Source organism: Mangifera indica, chromosome 5 (genome assembly GCF_011075055.1).
Source record: "Mangifera indica cultivar Alphonso chromosome 5, CATAS_Mindica_2.1, whole genome shotgun sequence".
Taxonomy (NCBI): Eukaryota; Viridiplantae; Streptophyta; class Magnoliopsida; order Sapindales; family Anacardiaceae; genus Mangifera; species Mangifera indica.
Window position 1 is genome coordinate 16483855 of NC_058141.1, and position 21399 is coordinate 16505253.

Below are 21399 nucleotides of genomic sequence, written 5' to 3' on the forward strand. Positions count from 1 at the left end.
ATATAATTCAGTTGTGTGCTAGTGAATGAAAAACTAAGCTTAATTTGTATTTGGATCTAACTTCTGATGCTTCTCAATTAATAGTATCAGAACTGCAACTACTTTTACAAGACTTGCTTTAGAGTTTCAGGTTCACAATACTTTTTAGGTTCGGTTGTAGATCAAGAGTATATATATATATATTTTTTGGATAAATAGAAAGCTCATTTGAGTTAGATCTCTGAAAACTAATTAGGTGAAACCCAGATGTAAAAACTGATATATAATTACTATGTTTAATAAGTTAAAAGTTTAATCTTGAAATACCGTTAAAAAGAGATATAAAATTTTGTTCTCATACTCGAAATCCACCTTTTTTATCATTCAAACTGCCTGTCAGGGGATAAGTTCTTGCAGTCCCTAGTTTCAGTTTTTGAGTATATCAGTAAAAGAGATGTTGCTACGCTGATACAAGTTTCTACCATGCTTTAGCTTTTAATTAACATTTTTAAATTGAAAAGACATAATTTTTACTATTGAAGATGGTGGACTGGGACCCAATCCCATCCTTTTATATTTGATGTTCCCCGTGCTGCTGAAATTGGGATCGATAGATTGATTCATCAGAATCCAATGAATATCTTCACTTCGATTTGAAGCTTCCTCTTGCTCTCATTCTTCTTCTTCACTGCATTGTCTCATACAACAGAATTTATCACAGATTTGGCATGCTCTTCAAGAAAAATTGAGTGTTTACCTTGCATTTTACAACAACCAATCACCCAACTTACAATTTCCCCATAAACATAATTACAATACATTTATATAAACATATTTTTAAATATATAAATAATATATCATTTTATTATTAAATAATTTTAAATTAATAATAAAATAATATCCATTTCACAAAACTGCCATTAAATTATTTTATGATAGTTTGTACAGTTGTTATCGTTGAAGTAATGAACTGTGTCTTTGGACAGCAGTTTACCCAACTCTCTCTCTCTCTCTCTGCAACTCCAAGCCCTCTGAAATGAGATTCCTAATCCCAACAGATGAAATACGAAGAAAGAAACTAGACACAAGCCAGACTTAAGAAGCCAGACATGTTTCCCAGAACAGCTTGTTCTTCTCCATTTCACTCATTACATTTTCAGATGAATCATTCTTTTTCTTGTCTCCAGGGGGACGGTTTTGTTCTTCACCAGGCCATGTTCTGTAACTTTGAACCTCCTCTCCTTCCTCCACTTCATCATCAACATGTACAGCTTGAGCATCAAGGCCATTATTTACATCACAAACAAATGGGAAGCCAGATAAATTGTGGCTACATGATTCAGCATCGTCATCCTTATGTTTAACGGCGGTAACAATGTTAGGATCAACCACAACATCAGCCTCTGAGTCACCAGTTGCTTCAAAGAATACATAAGAAGAAACATCAAAAACATTCTTTTCGTCCATCTTTCTGAACCCACAAATAAAAAAAAAAAAAAGCTCAACATGAGCTGGATGATTCAGGAACTTTGTTTTAACGGCTGCCTATGTAGATATATAGGAAGAGCTCAGAGTGAAAATCTGGGCTGTCCTGTTTTGACCTGAATAAAATTATAACAGTAGTTCGCTGTTTTAGCAGCAGGTGGGCGTGTTTTAATCCACTTGCCAATTGTTTATGTTAAAAAAGAAGAAAAAGTTGTGTTGAAAGACATGAAAATGACTGCAAAAAAAAAAAATGTGCATACCTTCCAGAAGAAATGTAGGGTGGGTGGAATTAAGAAAAATATGATTCGTGATTGATTATATAGATTGAAACCAGTCTTCTAGAAGAAAAGATAGTTCATGTGTGAGCATCTTGGACCTTACTTTTTAGGCACCTCAAACTCTTTTCATAATTTAAAAACTGTTTTTCACATTCCCTAATTTGGTGCAATTATTTAACTATAAACACGCCAAACTAGCATTTGTGGACACAAAGGCTATTAATAAAAATAAAATAAAAAAACTTTATTTTTAGCTGAATATTAATAAATTAGTCAAAAATCTAAAGACTAAATCAATATACCCAGATTGTAAACTAACAAAAATACTCTCCCATAAAAATCAATTTTCCAATTAATTGTCAACCATTTTCAAAATTTCAATCCAATATTTGTTTGATTATACGATTAAAGAACTTTACATAACGAGTTTTTCATCTACTTTCTTTATTGTTTTAATTGTATTCTTATGTAATTACATGATATGTTATTGTTATAGTTACAATTTAATTTTTAAATAATTTAATTATTCTGACCTAGTTAAGAGTTATTTTAATTAATATGGTAATTAGTGATGGAAAGTCATGGTCAACATGCCGACTCAAGGAATGGCAGATGGTAATTAAAAGTCAATTTCTTTGCAGGCAGATGCAGGCAACAAACAAAATACTCATCAAATATCAGCACGTTGAACAGATTTGGCACTGAAGAAGAAGAAGAAGACTCAACCGCGGAAATTGTATACTGGCCCGTCTGTTTAGAGATAAGTATTTGAATTTCCAGCAAATCTATCTTCGATAATTAGGATGTTAAACTTGAACCATAATCATGAAACGTGGATGAGTTTTAAGACATTTTTGTCGTGTTGAATTCAAATTCCAATAATAGAAACACAGCAGGTGGGTTTGCGGAAAAAAGGGCAATCAAGATCCTGAATGCAAGATGCCAACTCAAGCTTATCGTGACAAGAAAATGTCAGAAATCGAAATTTACAGATGTAGTTACGTGAATTATCTGCATACGGCAAGGCAAGGACATTGGAGTGGATTCCACCAATGATTTTTCACCCCTCAAATCTACCACGTGCCAAATTCTTAAAGCCTACCCGAATTGCCATGCCTGTGCCCCTACTAGTCTAGTCTTGCCGGTCGATTACTGAGAAATAGGTTTGCCTGTCAAAATTTTCTAACCTATTAGCATAAACGACAGACACAATTTCTTCCTAAATTTTTTCTTTTGCCCCTTCTAGATTCCAAACCTATTAGAAGGTTAGAGGTGGTAGCTTAAGTAAACGGGTCGTGTTCTTACCATATTATTTAGTGTTACAGGTCAAAAATACTCAAAACATGATTCAAATAAAAATTATATCGAAAAATGTAATTCGAATACAACCAGTTTTAGGGATAGATTAATACAACATGATCAATTTAACACACTTTGAAAATAGGTTGTCTTATGTCATAACACTACTCTTATGATTCAAACCATCCATGAGATGCAGGAAGAATGAATATTATTACTTTGACCTTTTGCAGGAACGTGATTCTCTCAACTACTCAGCAATCTCCATGTGGTTCTTATTTAATCCTCCAGGTAAAGCTACCACGCAGCTCCAAAGCCTAGACAACCTCAAATGCTTTTCCACCATTTATGATCGAAAATTGAAGAAGCACGGTACACTACAGCGGACTCGAGAATTGCTCAGCACTGAACCACCTTCACTTTTATCTTCCAGATGTCCTTCCTGCACTTGATAAGGTTGTACTTTTTGAAAAAGACAAACTGGCACCTGAAAAACTTGCTGCAGATTAAAGATAGGATATAGTCATTTTCAAATGGCAATAATCATCAGCAACAGAACATGAAAAATATTCTTCACGGGAGGATAGATGAAGTTTACTTTCTAGAACCTGGACACCCCATAATTTAGTCTATTTATCAATCAACCTAACTGATTCTCGAACTTCATTTCATCATAGCTTTTTACATCTTCCATCAACATTGCCACAATAGACACTGTATATAACGGGAATTCAGATTTCTGATACTTGAGACATTATAATACAAATCACAGAAAAATCTTCTATGAATGCAATTACATGGTCCGGTGGCCTTCAGATTTATTTTAACACCATAAAGGCAACTCAAGAGTGACCTGAATTTCACAGTCAAATCTTATATATATATATATATATATATATATATATATATATATATATATCCATGTGCATAAGATTCTGTTGCACAATGATGTTTACCTGTGGCAATATCTAAATAATGCATAAAAAGCTGGAAATCAAAATCAAGAAGTGCTATTATAATGAGCCAAACTCTCAAAGTTTCAAGTCCCTAATTGAGTTACAACTATTGAAATCGCTCCCTGACTCTCCTGTGCTGGTCTTCAACTGTGTAAGTGTAATGTGATAGAAGTACATAAAATTAGAATGCAACTAAGAGGCAGAATCTCATCAGAATGAGGATTTGCAAGGTGAAAAAAAAGAAGGCACTCATCACTCAGATATGGGGATAGAAAGCTTTTGTACTGCATATTTCTTCATGTCGTCTTTGAAACCTTCAGCAATGCAATAAAAAATTAGCAATAGGTTGCAGAAAGCTACTCGAAGCTGAAAAGCCTGGGAAGAAAATGAAAGTGCAAGGTGAAAAAAAAAAAAGGCACTCATCACCCAGATATGGGGACAGAAAGCTTTTGTACAGCGTATTTCTTCGTGTCGTCTTTGAACCTTCAGCAATGCAATAAAAAATATCAATAGGTTGCAGAAAGCAAGTTGAAGCTGAAAAGCCTGGGAAAAAAGGGTTTCACAACTTCAAATTAAAGAAAACGTAGTCAAACTAATATATTACTGACATTTTTACTATTCTAATAAAACAAACATTATTATGAAAGCCCAACTCACCCTGTGCATACAAGTTCAACTTCTTCACAGGGCAAGAGGAAATAAACCCAAGAACTAGAAAGAGTCACTATGACAAAGCACAAAAGCATTTAGATGCTACAAGACAAGAATTCACAAGCAGTATCAACAGTCGAGAAACAAGCACTCAATTCTCAAGTCATATATAATGATACTGATGTGGAAGAAGACAGTTCAAAAAGGGAGAACTGCAACAAATAAGATGCTGAAAAGATTTGGATATGAAATAGGCCTCAACGTATTATCATTTTCAAAAGTTTAAATTGGCTAATATTATAAATATGCATGCTAAAATGAAATTAGAGAAAATAGGCTAAGCTAAACAAAAAGCATGAGAGGAAGGTTATAGTACATTGCACTTCACACAGACAACAAACAGTATCTAACCAGCCTGCATTGAAAAACTTTTTACTTCAATGGTCACCATGGTTTTCAGATTATGTCACATGAGACTAAGAGACTGCAGCATCTCTATTTTCAAATATTTGTTTGGAGAAACTATCCACTTCCCACTGACTGTTTCTGATAACAAAATGTGTGAAACTAAATTTTTAAAAGACGAAATCCTTGCAAAGATCAATAGTACAGTATTGACTCCTGAGAAGAGTAAAGGGAAATGGGGATATAAAAAAATGCAATTGATCATGTGAAGAAGAAACAATATTAATCCTGACAAATTTGTCCAGGGCAAGAATTTAGAAGCGATTTGTGTGTGTACTAGCAAAAGCATTTGCAAGCATACACATAGTGGTTTGAAGAAATCTTTCGCAAATTAAGATTCAACAAGTGTGTCAAAAGGAAACAAAAAAGTTTCTTAAAGCCAACGGCACAGACCTCCACTCATATCCCCAAACAACAATGTAACTCTTCATCCTATCTTTGTCAGTCAACTATCTCTGGCTACCTACAAGAAAATGCCATGCAGGTTAGAACTCATTAACAAAGAAATATAAAAAAAAGCAATATAAACTTCTACAACAACATACCTATCCTGATATCAAGTGAGCTAATTAGGAAAGAGAATAAAAGCATGCAAAAGGTAAAATAGCCCATCAGTAAAATTAGTACAGCAATATATTCAAGAATAGAAAACAGTGTTCAATAGACAAGTTCCCTTAGTTTCAATTATGACATGAACCTGATATTAGTATTCATGTGACATCCATTGTATGTAAGTACCGAGAAAAAAAAAAAAAAACCAAGAGATCAGCACACTTTTCTTGGCAAAAGATGTATATGGAAACTGAACATTGATACATTGTCAATGTAAGCAATATCGACAAGCACTCAATATAGCTTTGATTTTGACCGAACCAATACAACAAAATTCTTGGAAAATGATTCTGGAGGCTAAAATCTAAAATCTTATAGGTAGGTATCTTCTCGGACGTAATGGGCATTGCCAACGAAAAAAGAGGAAAGAATAAAGTACAAAGCAATACACAGTCACAAAATATGAAGGGGATAACATACTTGAAAATCTTTAAGTATCTCCAACACAATGGACTACTTCGTGATTCCTGAAAACAAACGCTATCAATATTAAGAGAAACAAAAAGGTTCTTATCAAAAGAAAATAAACAAAAAATGCCAATAAGGATAGGAACTCAACAGCAAAAGAAAGACAAAAGGGCACAGGGGGGAGGAGGGATATCTGCTACAGAGGTTTCATAAAACAAAATGGCAACAAAATATTTTGTGGGAAAAATCAATAAATTAATAATTGATGTCTAAATGAACTTCCATGATACACAAATTACAAATTGTATTGGCACAGGATGCACCATGAATTACAAGTTTCTGGGATTTCAATCCCAAGAGGCAATTACAAGGAGGATGGAGTTATGCATGAAAGCACTGATTTATCTCAACCATTCCAAATGCAGATACTGAGGCCACTCCTGGACATCCAAATTGCATGCGAGCACATATCATTGAGAATTCTGCTTCCTCCCAATACTCACCTTCCAATCAATAAGGTTTATTCTGTTTGTTGTCTCTCTTAAGCTGAACTTTCAGTTTCTTACCACCTAATTGACAGCCATGCATCATAGCAATGGCATTTTGAGCAGCAGCAGGTAACTCATAACTGACAAATCCTGCAAAATAAATTCTTACTAAGATATACAACCCTATATTGTTTCCAACGAATTCAAAGTTAGGAACACTATCCTTACCAAAACATTTGCTTACACCAGTTGCTTTATCAACAAAAACTTTGGCACTCAGGACCCTACCAAATTGTTGAAAAGCATTGGCAAGCTCTTGGTCACCAAATTCTTGAGGTATGTGATAAATAAATAGATTAGCACCCGGTGGACCTAAGCGAGAAGATAGCATAACTAACAGAATAAGCCCCCAAGAGTTTCCAAGAAAAACAACTGAAAAGAACAAAAGATGGCAAACCTTCAAGCTGACCCCCAGAACTTGTACCAGGACTAGATGAGGCAGCTGGGTTACTGTTTGCACTTGCAGTTGTGACTGAAACAGGTGAACTGCTCAAAGGTCGCTGACCATACATTCCTCCAGGATATGCCATTGGGTATTGAAGGCCAGGTACATTAGGATAGCCTGAGCCCACATAACTTGCAGGAGGCATTGCATAATTTCTATGGCCCATATTGGGTGAGAGGTCAGGCACGGCACCGTGCAGTGCATTCCCTTGATTTACAGGAGGGATTATACCATGAAAGGCATGTTGATTCTGCATTGGTGGTAGGCGGTACTGCATAAGTCCATAGGCTCCAGGAGCCTACAAAGAGAACAGGTCATCAACAACCTATACGCCTGTTTTGATTTTAAATACTAACCAAGAAAGTGTGATACAAAGCCAAAATAGGTGATACTACCGATTATTTCTACAATACTAGTCTAGATGCACTGTGAAATATTGACTAAAGACCAGATAAAGTAAACAATACAGAACTTACCTGATATCCATATCCATTATATGGGGGAACATACCCAACTGGCAAGGCTCCAAACAAAGAGGGATGTTGTGAATCAGCATTTGGTACATTAGAGGCCTGGGATTGAGCTTTCTGGGCCCTTCTTGCTTGTCTTTCCTTTTCTGTATCTGCCCATTTGACAACCAAAGGAACATTTGAACCCTAACAGAAACAAAGGATAACCATCAGAATAAAATCGCAGAAATAAATTAGCCCTATCAGTCCCAAGCTTCTAATTACATAAAAGTAAATGGTAATTATAAATTCACACCCCAACAACTCCAAATTATTACTGTAGAATAATACAAAGATGCTTAAAGCTTACAAATTGAAGTTAATCACTGTGGACTTAAGAGTATATTTAGAAGCAAAAGTTCTGTCCATAATTGTAGACCTACTGTTTATTACCATGGAAGATCTATTGGAAGAAGATAAGAAGGGGCAGTGTACAAACAACTTGCAACACAAGTCTAACCTCACAAGGCTCTGGCCAGAGAAAGCTAATTTCTTCCAAAATACCAAACAGAACAGAAATAGAACTCAAGAACAAGTACCAGTATCCCAGAGGTCAAATTTTGAGATAAATCCTCAATTACAAAAAAGAATATAAATATTAGACAAACCTCCATTCTATATTTTCCATTGATAGCCTCCAGGGCAGCAAGGGCTTGTTCTTTTGTCTCGTACTTCAGAAAAGCACAACCTGCAATAAAAAGAAATAAATGGACAAGTAAATTATCATTGTTTCGAAACAATCAAGCCAGGGAGCTGGAAAAGGAAAAAAATATGAAGATCTTCCATGCACCTTTACTCGTTTGCTGAGAACCTCTTAAAATTTGTAAATCTGTTATTGTTCCATATTTAGAAAACAAAACAGAAACTTCAGCCTCCGAAACATTCTTTGGCAGCATACCTACAAAGAGCTTATGTTCTAGATTGCAAAGACAACAACCAAAAAGAAAAGATCAGAATACATGATATGAAAATAGAATAAATTCCACAAATGAAGCAGCATCAGATAAAATGAGATTTTTTGCCGTGACATCACGCTCTAAAGGATATATAAGTAACAAACATTAGAAAAACATTATACCGAGCCTCTCCAATTCGCCATCTGCATATTTCACTTGCAACGGGCTAGATGCCTGAATTGAACAATGAGCAAGAATAATGTGAACAAGTCAAAATCAGCTGTGGCATCACACTTAAATAAACTGAATTTATGTAAGATTTGGTCATCAAATTTTTCCAATTTAATTTTTCATATAATTGGATTAATCAAGAGGTTCTACCCATAAGACCAAAAATTAACTAGAAAGCATATGCAAGAACACAAAGGCTTGTTTGGGTAAACAGTAGAAGGTCCGTTGAGGCCTAAATAGGGCACTAAAGTAACTCTATTGCCTAGGTTAGGAATCTTTGGCTTACATTAGGTGGCATCCCCTTTAACAAAAGGGTAAAAATTTTAATCAATTAATCAAGATTCTTGGTGGTACATCACAAGAAAGACAACTTTCACAATGTAAACATAAATTAAATATTCTACAACAATGTTGTAAAAAACTCAGAAAGATGGTCTTCAATAACACAATTGTCAGCTGTAGCCTTCCCATGCGTTTGTAGATGTATAATGTTCAACCACATTGATGTTGATCAATCAATTCAAAAATTCTAGCAAAGTATGTTGCAATCAGGAAGTGGTTTTGCCTGCCATCATGCTCCTTAGATCTGAGCTTGAGAGCAGAATCAATAAGTTAATAAATAAATTTTTCACTTTAACTGTTGTTCAAGGATTTCAATTCTATTTAGACACAAAGTTTGTCCCATTTCTCCATCAGCATTTGCAATTATCCACTGCCAGTCCTCAGTATTTGCCCTTGGTATCCAGTCTTTCTAAAATGATAACCAATTGCCAAATGCATTCACCAAAACTCATTGCTCTATTTTCCCTCTACAATACACTTAGCTATGTGATTAGCAATGCACAAGTAACAATAATAGAGTTGGGAATTGCAAAACAATGTCATCTCCAAGAAGAAACATAGCCCTTCAAACAGAACCATTAATTTTAAGCATGTAACCATTAATTTTAACCATTACTACAGTTTTTCAACTCTCCGAAAATTTAAGCATGTTGTACTTTCTAAGTCTCTGTTTATACATTATAGACCATTAATTTTAAGCATGTAACCATTAATTTAAGTATAATGATACATAAGTGACTGTTAACACATAAGTAACCATTAATACTTTCTAGGTATTTCTGTGTTACATCATGACATGCACTAAACAAAACTACAGACACTGTTTTACAATGCGGATCAACACATAAGTGAATGTTAACTTTAAAACTAACTAATAAAAAGACAACATTAATTACTTACTATAATTATTGAACACAATGTGGATTGATTTATAATTAATGACACAGTAAATGAAGTAATTAATTTCAGTCAACGACTGAATTATGCTGCACAAGTGTCACTAATGATCAAAATTGGACACTGGACAGCTTCTTAGATATTTGACCACATTACAAGATTCTATAAAGTTAATAGATCTACAGATCATTATTATGAGCAATTAAAGAAAAATTCTGACATTATCAATTGACAATGTATAAAGTAATCAACAATGAAACCCCAAGATATACACATGATTGAACTAACCCCTGGAAGTGTCTTCTTATTATGACAGGCATTGACCGCCTTATCAGCCTCCTGTCTCGACGGACATATTACAAAACAACACCCTACAAAACAAATACACCAATATTAGGGTTCAAGACCCGCAGTGACTAGACAAATCTCAAACAAATCACACATTCTTACCAAACACAATAATTTAAAAAAAAAAAAAAGAAAGAAAGAAAGAAAGAAAGAAATAGCAAACTTGCAATAATGTAAGATTTGAAAGTAACCTCTGGAGGCGCGAGTGGTCTTGTCTTTGATGATGTTGACCTCGTCGACCAGAGCGAACTCTTTAAACATTGAAAGAAGTTGAGCTTCGGTCATGTGTTTGGGCACTTGACCTACGAATAGCTTGACGCTTTCTTCGTTGGAGTTCTTTTCTTTTTTACCCTCCGCCATTAATGCCTTAAACACGCCAAGACAAACAAGAACACAACTTTCGCTCTCTGTCTCTGGTTCTGGTTCAACTTCTCTCTCTCTAAAATTGCTTGCTTTGCGTTGGTTTTTCTCTTTCTTTCCTCGTGTAGCCGTCGCTTTTTGTTTTTGTTAGGGAAATTGGGGGATTTCTGGATGGCAAACTTGGATCTTTGATAGATTTAATGTAATTAAATTAGACCTTAGTGGGCTTTGTCATAGATTAAATTACAATATTATCCTCACAGCAATTGCAGCTCTTGATTTAGGTGTACATGTGCAGTTTCAAGTTAAATGGAACTTTTTAATCTGAAATGACGTCTTTATCCTTTATTTTCATTTGTCTTTTAGCAAGTCTGTATTTATTATAATTTTAAAATAATTGATGCGTCGTGTTGGCTGGCTTATACCAAGATTTAAACCATATAATTTAACCATCCTTTTGACTTAATTGTCTCGTAAAAATAAAATATTAATAATGAAAAGTAGTTTCGGTATATTAACCAATAAATCTTTATATGGTTAGTCAAATTTCCGGGAGATATTAATTAAATTAGGCAGCCGTTTTTTCGTTTTTTCGTTTAAATCTTTTTTGACAGTAATTCATACGTTTTATTTTTTTAAGTAAATTAAATTTTTCATTCAAAAAATACCATCATTTAACTTCTCAACGTTTACCGTAGTATTTCGTCGATTAATTACTTATATTTAACTATATGCATTAAGAGTAATTTATCTGTAATAAATAAAATCTATAGATTGAAAAACAGATATACTATAAATTGAATAAAATCTACAGATTGAAAATCTTAATCTATGAATAAAATTGAAAAACACATTGAAAATCTATAGATTGAATAAATTTTATGAATAAAATCTACAAATTTTATCAAATTTATTTTATAAAATATATAAATTTATAAAATAATTAAATTTAAAATTGATTGATATATATAGAAAATAATAGATATATCGAAAACGGTGCAGGAAAGTGTTAAGGGGTGTGGGAAGTGAACGAAAATACAAACGGGTGTATGAAAATACAAATGGGTGTGTGAAAATATAAAGGGGTGCATGAAAATACAAACGGGTTCGTGAAAATACAAAATAAGTGCGTAAAAATATAAACGAGTGCGTAAAAATGTGAAAGGGTGTATAAAAATACAAACGGGTGCGTGAAATATTCATTATTTTCCATATATATCAATCAATTATAAATTTAATTATTCATAAATTTTATTCAATCTATAAATTTTCAATGTGTTTTTCAATTTAATTCATAGATTAACATTTTCAATCTGTAGTATATCTGTTTTTCACTCTATAGATTTTATTCATTACAAATAAATTAATCTTAATGCGTATAGTTAAGGTTGAGAAAGGTAGACAATTAATCGACGTGAAAGGTAGATTTTATAAAATAAATTTCACGTGAAAGGTAGGCAATTAATCGACAAAATGTTACGATAAAATTGAGAAATTAAACGAGGGGTATTTTTAGAATGAAAAAAATAATTTGCTTAAAAAGGTAAAAAGTCAAATTTGTTGCCGAAAAAGGTTTAGGCGGGAAAGCGACAGTCTATTTTAATTAATATCCCAATTTTCAGTATGATGATGATAAATTATTATATAATTAAATAATTTTAAATTAATTATATATAACATTTGATTGATAGATAATTCTTAAATTAATTTTTATATATAGCATTGCCCTTGTAGAGTATTACACATGAATTTTAATGCAAATTATATATTAAGACAAGTGTTGGTGTTGCTATAGTTAGATTGAAGTAGTTACGAATACCCAACTAAAAATGTGGGAATCAGAATTTGTGAGGACACTCCCTACCTTTTTGCGTTGTGCAACATGAATCATGAAAACGGTTATTTATAGTCACTATTTTTGTCACTTTATAACACCTTATTCTTTTTATTGAGTTAATTCTCGACTTCATTTTTATAAAGAACAAACTTATCAATAACTTTGTCGTCGTTTCTTAACAAATACATATAGTAGTATTTTATATTATCATTAATAAAAGTAATAAAATAGTAAATTTAAAAAATATACATATTACCTATATTTTATATTATTTTTAATATAAAATAATTATATTATATAATAACATATAATTTTAAAAAAATATGTGTTCAAACTTATAGCATCTAAAAAACGTGTGCGTGATTCTTCTTCTTTAATTCCATCCCAAGTTCAATGCATGAACTTGGAAAGAGAAAACATAAAGTAACGATAAAGACAACATTCCTTTTTTGGTTGAATCATTATTCCAATTTACAACTACGCACTAATCCATGTATAACTTCAAAATGGTCTCCGAAAGATGAGGTCGGATTCAGGCAGGTGTCTTTTGTTTTAATTAATTTGTTGGAGGCCATTATTAAAATTGAAATTTGATTTGAAAGCATGGAATTCAGCAAAGAAGCAGAGACCATAACACCGGAGGAGCCGAGCAGGTTGAGTCATTTTCGGCTGAAAAGGGTACGGATACCGTTAAATGGTGAGGGAAGGGCATAAGTGTAAAAGAAAAGAGAAGGGTATAATGGTAGATTAGCGTGAAAACCGAGGGACAGAGATAAGTGTGCCAGACTGTCCCGCCAAGCCACTTCTCTTCCCATTGAATCTTGCATCACAAGCACACTACTCGTAAAATATTTACCCTCCCCCCTTACTCCGTGTGTATGTATATATATATATATATATATTAGTTTGCAGTAAAAAGCCGAATTCACCGCCAAAAAACATTGATTTCGTACGATTTAGTCCATAACCACTTTGCCACCTATTAGTGCATTAATCACAAAATTTTCCATCAAAACCTAATTCAACATTCTTGTCTTTTCCTCTTTGTCAAAGGACTGAGAGGCATGGATTTTATTTCCGGAAGTCAATTGCTTTGAAGAGAAATGGAGGACATGGAAAGTAAGGCTTCTCCAGCTACTACGATTGTCAAGGAATATGTACATCGCGGGTAATTTGCCGAGGTTCAGGAAGAGCAGTCCTGTCAAATTATTGGATCTTTCAGGCACAAATTTCTCGGGGAAGTTAATTTTTAGAAACGAGGTAGCTCAGACTGGACCCCAAAGCAGGTCGTGGGGTCAATCACTAAAGATGAGGAAGAGGTTGTGGAGACCTAACATGGTTTAGCAGAAATATTCTCCGACAAAGACACCACAATAAGAATAAATCGGAGAATTCCCTTCAGAAGCAAATCCTCCAGCTTTGCCAGAAGAGCCCTGCAACTGCATTTCAAGGTAGATTTTTTGGTCCCCATCTATTGATTCTTGATTTGTTTATCTTTGACCTTCTTTCAGTCTGTTAAGTTATTGTTTTATTAGATTCTGCAGTTTCAAGGGAGGACTTGAGCTCAACCTGTTCCATGAGAACTTCTAAAAAGAAACTGCTAAAATCAATTCCTTGGACAAAAGAAGAAAAGTCGGATTCTCATGACAATGAAATCTTCCCTATGAAATCAGAAACTTGTGTTCCTAAAGAAAATCTACATAGCACAATTAATTAAAATGAAGATGCGGGCGGGGATTTGATAGAGGTGGAAGGGGGTTGCGATGGAAGCCAAGAAACCCAAGTAGATACAGCCGAACGTGGAATCAGAACCGCGGGGGGATGAGGAGGAGGTGGAATGGGGTTGTGACAGTCGGGATTCCGACCAGTAAAGGAGGGCCAGTTGGCAGCGTTCGGGGTAATGCAGAGGTAGAGCAGATGTCACGACAAGGGAGAAAAAGGGTCGGTAGGTTAATGTGTTTTTCGGTGATTCATTTAGATAGATATTAAAATTATAATTACATATAAATGGTATAAACTTGAGTTTGAGTTTATGTGGATAATTTGTTTGTAATAGTCTCTTAAAGTCAAATTCAAACATGTTTTCATAATTAATATTTAAATATGCTTTCTAAATTATTTTAAATAAAAAATTAACTTAAATTAATTCTATGAACTCTTAAACTCTTGGGACTTAAAATTGAATTTTTCACTAACATCAACAATCAAGCTATTCTCTATCAAACTATAAAGGAGAATAATTTGATCATTGTCTAATCCCATTCAACTATTAAAACAATTTTTTTAACAAACTATTATTGTTATGTTTAGTAATGACAGCTTTGGTCTAATTTTTAAAATCACTGGTTAATACTGATAAATAAATATGTTAATTGGGTGGGTCAAACGAAAGGTTTGGCCAAAAGTCTAAAATTTAGCCCTAATTAAACATTGTAGTATGTCAAACCCAACCTATAAACCTTTCAAGCTCGACTATAGATTTTAATATTATTAGGTTCATAGATCAGTTTAATATGATACTATTTAAAATTAAAAAATGAAGGAAGAAGCTCTGCCAAGCAAAAGCTTCTGCTACGTCTGCCACAAGCCTAATCCATGAGCCTTTCTCTAACCTGTTTTAATTTTTTTAGATAAATCAATCCAAATCTTTTTTATTTTCAATTTTATTTACAAATATTTCAAGAAATGTCTGGATTTGTAAATAATAATTCTTTATATTTATAATTTTATTTTCATTTCATTATAATTACAAAATATTGCAAATGAATTCAATGTCAAATGAATTTAGAAATTTGGTATGATATATATATTTTATTTATGTTTATAATTATACAATATATAAATTAATTTATTTGAACTATATTATAAACTTATAATATTTTTAATTATGTAACTATAATATTCCTTTACCATAAATGAAAGATTATAAATAAAATATTTGAAGTATTGTCTTTGATTCTAATAATTAAAAAATAATTTATGTTTACAAATTTTAATTAAAATTAAAAAGATTGTTTAAATGGGTTGACCCGACCCTCTATATATAAGGCGAGACCTTAAACTCTCAAAAATTCATCGGTCGACCCTATCTGAAAACCTATTACTATATATGCCTAGAGCCTAACTCAACCTATGAGTCTGATGGGCTAAGCCAACACTGACCTGAGTTATTGACATGCGTATAAAGCTGTTAAGTAACTAGAGAGGGAAGGCCCTTTTTTTTTTTAAATTTTAGGATCAATTCATCTTTTTATTAGATTTTGGATAAAATGATGCGATTTAATTATATAAATGATTTTAGGATAAATTGATTAAACTGAAATTAAATCCATTTGAGGAAAGTAAGGCAAAAAAAAAAAAAAAAAACCAAATAATTTTAGATGCGTATGCCCTATGCAGGTGCAGCAAAACATTAAAAGTGAGGCCCTAAAATCTGCAATCTTATGCAAGACAATAGATTATGGGCTGGGTCAAAATTCTGTTAAGTGGGATGTCGACGACGACAACACTCTTGTTTATACCACCAGATGCAATTCGAAAACCAAACGTATATTGTTACTTTGTCTTGTCTTAAGGCCACCCACAACACGGGGGAACATGTGACAGCATGCATATTCATGTAGCAACACCCGAATCTTGCCGACCTCTACATTATAAACCATCCATACTCAAAAAATTCTGCATATTCAATCTGTCCACTCACTATTTTTATGCAACATCTAAAGAAATTCAACTGCACTAGAAGCTCATTAACATAAGTTGGATGAGAAAAAGGAAAAAAGAAACAAACACTGATTGGATATCATATACTATATGAAATGGAGTGTGGTTTAAGAAATCTTCTTGAAGTCAAATGATGGTTGGTTGTACCTAAATCTCTAGTCAAGGGAGTATCGCTCAAACACATAACATAACATCACATCAAGTCCGTGTTTCACATGCTCCTTGTCTTATAATTCTCCATTGGGTCAGGACAACAGACAAAGTGGAGCATCAGTACAGCAATTCTTTTATTGACATAGTCATGCAAGATGGTTTAAGTTTGATAAGCAGAAGGTTGCCTATTTTCGTTGATTTTTTTAATGAAACAAAATATTTAATAGTTATATACCTGGCCATAACCAGAAAAAGAATGATGGAAGAATGAATAGAAAAACTAACTAAAATAGGTTCCCATAGTTGGCACCTGCATTATGGTAAATTATTGTGGGTGACTGCAGATAGACAATTCCACCACTAGATAGCATCCAGTCCGGCAAGCTTGCGAAGCTTCTCACATAGAATAAAGGTAATTGTACTTTGGGGACCCAATCTTGCGAAAACAACAAAGGCCCTACAAAATTTTAATGGCAATTGTTCAAAACCATTGACTTTAAGATTAACAGAAATGAAAAAAAAAAAAAAATCTCTCTGAAGGATGCAAACACATCAGAAATATTTGAGAAAATTTACTGTATCTCTACCTTCAATAATCAAAGTCCTTTGGAGAATGCGTTTAAGTAAACATACTTAAAATTTAAAACATAACTAATAACTTCAATAGATTATTACCCTTTATAAAGTGCCCTTAGGCCTTCTGTACGCATGACCTGAAAATGGACATTGCTAAGATATTAGCAAGAAATACAGGGAATGGATAGTGAGTTCAGAAGAGATTTTTATTTTAAAACTAAAATACAAAGACAGATCCTCTTCCAGTAGGCATGTAAATTGGTACCCACCTCCAATCAACAGTAATAATTATTGATTCTAAAAAATTATTGTGGGTGATAAATAATGGGAGTTAAAAGAAAAACAAACAAACAAAAAAATGGACTGTTATAATTTTTCTTGGTATAGCTGACTGTTAAGCATACTTTGCCACAACCACCATCAGTTCCGATCATAATTGGTAGGTCAGTGTTCAGCAAGACCATTAAAGTGATATATATATGGAAAAAGGAGGGTGCAAGCACACAGAACTTGTAGAAGAAAATTTCAGCTTAGTCTTAGTAGGTATAGCAATAACTTAGGACAATGTGAATCAAACCAAAAAAAAACCTTTAGCACCATGAATATGGAAACCAGAAGTGCTGAAATTTGGGACTCTGATTATGATTGCATGCTACAACAGAAATGATATAACTTGTATTGAACCCACAACACTGGCAGAAAGGAAACAGAAGAAAGTGATGAGAAAACAATTTCCTAAAAGGTACAGAAAACTAGCTCAACACTAGATCATCTGCAAACCTCAGTGGTCTTTTAACACCTCAAGGTGCAAAAGCTATATATCAGAGACAATGAAGTTCAATTCCAATAGTGATTAATTTAAACAACACAAGTAATGAACATTACAGTAAAGTCAATCTCAATGATAAATAAATAATAGCTTAAGGAAATGAAAAATCTTAAAAAGTAAAATGTAAAAAAAAAAAAAAAAGAGAACAGATACCTTGTATGCACAATGAAACCCATTTTTATAGCTTCCAACTTTCCCAGATTCTCGTTGCAACATGAGACGGGTTTTGACCATGTCCACTGGTGCAGTCATAAGGGTACTAACTGCACCTGCGACTGAACTTGAGCTACATCAAGTACACTACAGTTAGATATCAGTGAACTAAAACAAGACGAGTAAAACATTTAATATAATTGTTAACAGCATGGCATTAGGATTGCTTCTTATGGATGTCATACTGTCACTCATTATTTGATTAAATGATGTCAACCAAAGAAAACATCAAGAAACTGGCTTCATTTACCAGTTTATGGGCAAATCTAGTGACAATATAATACATCCATCAGGTATTATATCAATACTTAGTAAACACTTCTTCATCAGAATGACTAGTGATGTCACCAAAGCATCATTCAGTCAAACTTTGATAAGACTAGACGAAATCAATTGAATCTTCATCTTTGATAACTTTTAGCTTTTTCTGTGACATCAAAAATTTGACCAGTGTATTAAATAATAATTTAAATTATTAGATTATAAAAATAATATATTTAAATTTGATTATTGTCATGATCTTTTTCGTTTTAATGTTTAATTTGTTTATTTTCATGATCTGAAATTTAAAACACCATATCACAGAGGAAGAGGAAGAAACTTGCAAACAATGTCATACATCAGATGCAGATGAAATCCTTCTTCAAGAGGTGTCCACCTGATCAAAATCTGCATTGATCAGAAAGTAAGGAGAACACACTTAAAACATGCAAAGACTGATTGGAAGAAAATATATGGAAAAAGACAAAGCAGACAGTTTCTTTAGGCTACAAAACTAAAATAATTAAACCATTCAGAAACTGTGGAAATTACTTCAAGGGTAACCAAAGTGAAAAATAGCATGCTTAGAACTTGACCCGCTTGGATTCATCGTATGTTGCAAGCTGCGAGGCAGTCAAAGCAGCAGCTCTGGCCATAGCAGGACCAACCCCTTTCCACAGTGCTCCCATCCCTTCTTCAGAAATGAGTCTCCGCATTTCAGCAATCGGTCCTTGGCTCATGTTAGAATTCATCTGCAGCCGTACCTGATGAAGGAAATGATTTCTAAGATCCAAGTATAATAAGGAAAGTTCCAAAAAATCTAACCTTGTGGTTTACCTTCAGAACTTCAGTTGGATTAGTTAGCGCAGTTGCAGTTGCACCAGAAAATGCTCCAGATGCAATCTTAACCAAGATATTGGTGGACCCAAATGCCCAATCACAGGCATACTTTGAGGGCTCATACAAGCCCAAACGTAGACCACCATACAAAACTGATCTTGCCAGTGCAGGTGTTAATCCCTGATACAAAGACTTTGGGCCTTCATTTTTCAATATTTGAACAAATAATTGTCCCTGTATGCATACATTAACAAACATAAAACAGAATTAACTGACAAACCAGAGCATTGAGATAAAGCAAAATCAAAGGCTTGGCAACATACCATTCCAGTCGAAGGACCCCTCTGACCAACAAGTTGCATTTGCAGCCTAACTTTAAGTACATCTGCATGATCCCAAGTTGACATTAATTACATATTTTTAAATATTTGGGAAACTTTTCCTATACTTCCTACAACGTAGTAGAAAGTTCAAAATCAAGGTCTAGCACATCATCTTCCTTTTTATTCCAGTTGTTTCAAGTCTAATTGTTTCTGAGGTACAGCTACCAGGATAATCATCAATGACTTAATAATAGTCAAATAGTGAACCATGTATCCACTTCCTTTAACACAAAAGCTAACTGTTCAAGATTGCAGCTTGCAAGATGAAACCTTAGTTCTTTCTCTAAGCAAAAGGTTCATACTCCTTGATCCAACTTATGATTAGAATGCTAGGTTGAACCTTCCTATGAATCAAAATGCTCCTATAGAATTATAGAAGATCATTTGCTTAAAACCACCAACCAAATATTACATAATACACAGAAGTCTTGAAAAAAGGGTCCTGGCAGCACCTCATTATCAACACTTTCAAAGGACAGACCAGGCAATTGAATAGTTAACCCAAATTATCATCTATTGGAATGAAAACCCCCAGGAAATAGCTAGAAAAACCGTGCAATGAATTTACAGCCACTGACAGAGCATCAGTTCCTCCAAAAAAAAGCTAATCTAGTAGTTCAAATTGTGACATGATGGAACCTTTTTATTTAGCAAAACATAACTGCTCACTTCTAGCAATTTCTCATGAAACAATGTAAAGCCAATAACCACAGCGACCTTTAAAATTTTGTCTACATTAACCCCCTTTAATACACTGCGAACGACACCACCACGTTGAATGGTGACCAAGAATAAAGAACACAACCCAGATCCCCAATTCCTTAATTTTTTTTTTCCTATCCACTAGTCCTTGCTTTGACACTTGAAATCAAGCATCAATCAATCATGATAAAATCATACATGCACAAGCGAAATAAGATAGGGCCATACCCAGAAACTCTTTTTCTTCTTGTAATAAAAGATTGAGAAAAAAGGTTATTGCAAGTCATGGAAAGAAGAAATTAACCTAAAGGATGAGTGACACCAGTCGCAACTGCAACAGCCAGTCCGCTTGTTCCGAAGTGCGAAAAAATATGCGATGGTGTAGCCGACCAAATGTGTTTCTCTTTGACTTTGACGTTAACAGCACCTGAAGATTCCGGTTAACACATCTGTATCAAAATTTCAGTCTTATTTAACTGAGCATAAGCATCGATTACGCCAACGATACGAAACACAAATTTCATAGAGCCAAAAAAAAAAGAAGACAATTATCTGTAAAATGTAAATTAGATTCTGAGTTTATTTATATTTCTTCATCTCCGTCTTCCCGGGAAGTGAATGACAATGATGATCTAATTGAAAACCGGAAATTACCGGACAGCGAAGAATCAGAGCCCATTTTCTCCATTTCTTCGTGCAATTTACAGTCGGAGAAATTAGCGACATTAACTGCCCGGTCACGCGGGTATCACGTGGTGGGGGTTTAGGTAAGTTTCAGTATATGAGGGGGTTCCCATGATAAACCACGCAGGGAGAGCGTGGTGGGGGCTTTAGGGTGAAATTTCAGTACGCGTGGTGGATATTTGACAATATTTATATTATCAAGGTATATGAAATGTTTTTTATTTTAAAGTTATCAAATTTTTTATTAGTTTTTTGAATACGGCATAGATTATAAAAATTGATTTATTTTTTAAAAATAATTTCAAGATATAAAAAAATACAGTAATTAATTAGTAAAATAATTTTTTTTTTCAAACACCATTTTAAGATATAAGTAATCATGTGTGAAAATTGATATATAATATATTATTATTGAAAATAAATTTTAAAATTTTATTAAACATTATAAATAATAATATATTTTAAAAAACTCGATACAAAATTTAAAAA

General features: G+C 33.5%; 3 protein-coding genes and 1 long non-coding RNA gene across 21 annotated transcripts; 1 reads left to right on the forward strand and 3 right to left on the reverse strand.

Annotated features, from left to right (window-relative positions):
- Positions 1-1074: 1074 nt before the first annotated feature.
- LOC123216402 lies at positions 1075-1446 on the reverse strand. Its single transcript, XM_044636820.1, has one exon. It carries the CDS (start codon positions 1444-1446, stop codon positions 1075-1077), a length of 372 nt encoding a protein of 123 aa, XP_044492755.1.
- A 1640-nt stretch (positions 1447-3086) lies between these two features.
- Positions 3087-10904, reverse strand: LOC123216578 (RNA-binding protein BRN1). Of its 17 annotated transcripts, none has more exons than XR_006502252.1 (15): positions 10541-10904; positions 10290-10372; positions 8714-8765; positions 8426-8551; positions 8244-8323; positions 7603-7782; positions 7079-7424; positions 6850-6993; positions 6637-6771; positions 6146-6192; positions 5507-5576; positions 4655-4721; positions 4453-4480; positions 3998-4311; positions 3087-3540 (listed from the first exon to the last, which is right to left on the reverse strand). XR_006502252.1 is itself a non-coding variant. In XM_044637034.1 (9 exons), exons 1-9 carry the CDS (start codon positions 10707-10709, stop codon positions 6644-6646), a joined length of 1308 nt encoding a protein of 435 aa, XP_044492969.1. In that variant the 5' UTR covers positions 10710-10904; the 3' UTR covers positions 6367-6643. The 17 variants fall into 17 exon arrangements, 1 of the variants encoding a protein (XP_044492969.1); XR_006502249.1 differs by having other exon boundaries at positions 4453-4540; XR_006502251.1 differs by lacking the exon at positions 4655-4721.
- A 2295-nt stretch (positions 10905-13199) lies between these two features.
- LOC123217420 lies at positions 13200-14640 on the forward strand. The gene is made up of 2 exons (XR_006502478.1): positions 13200-13997; positions 14082-14640. It is a non-coding gene; the product is annotated as an uncharacterized LOC123217420 (long non-coding RNA).
- Positions 14641-16532: 1892 nt separating this feature from the next.
- Positions 16533-21049, reverse strand: LOC123215396 (mitochondrial substrate carrier family protein ucpB). Of its 2 annotated transcripts, none has more exons than XM_044635462.1 (9): positions 20881-21049; positions 20531-20653; positions 19465-19526; positions 19139-19375; positions 18898-19065; positions 18660-18709; positions 17981-18113; positions 17098-17135; positions 16533-16879 (listed from the first exon to the last, which is right to left on the reverse strand). In XM_044635462.1, exons 1-9 carry the CDS (start codon positions 20912-20914, stop codon positions 16783-16785), a joined length of 942 nt encoding a protein of 313 aa, XP_044491397.1. In that variant the 5' UTR covers positions 20915-21049; the 3' UTR covers positions 16533-16782. The 2 variants fall into 2 exon arrangements, with proteins under 2 accessions (XP_044491397.1, XP_044491398.1); XM_044635463.1 differs by having other exon boundaries at positions 20531-20675; positions 20881-21044.
- Positions 21050-21399: the final 350 nt, after the last annotated feature.

Bases quoted from the DNA above. Each gene is read 5' to 3' on its own strand.
- LOC123216402 (XM_044636820.1), bottom strand. From the start codon at position 1,446: ATGGACGAAAAGAATGTTTTTGATGTTTCTTCTTATGTATTCTTTGAA.
- LOC123216578 (XM_044637034.1), bottom strand. From the start codon at position 10,709: ATGGCGGAGGGTAAAAAAGAAAAGAACTCCAACGAAGAAAGCGTCAAG. The intron at 7,783-8,243 runs GTTTGTCTAATA...TGTTTCTGTTAG, and splicing joins ATGGAAAATATAGAATGGAG to GGTTCAAATGTTCCTTTGGT. The intron at 6,994-7,078 runs GTTTGCCATCTT...CTTCTCGCTTAG, and splicing joins TTCTGGGGGTCAGCTTGAAG to GTCCACCGGGTGCTAATCTA.
- LOC123215396 (XM_044635462.1), bottom strand. From the start codon at position 20,914: ATGGAGAAAATGGGCTCTGATTCTTCGCTGTCCG. The intron at 20,654-20,880 runs GTAATTTCCGGT...CGGAATCTTCAG, and splicing joins CTCTGATTCTTCGCTGTCCG to GTGCTGTTAACGTCAAAGTC. The intron at 19,066-19,138 runs GTAAACCACAAG...TTCCTTCATCAG, and splicing joins ATCCAACTGAAGTTCTGAAG to GTACGGCTGCAGATGAATTC.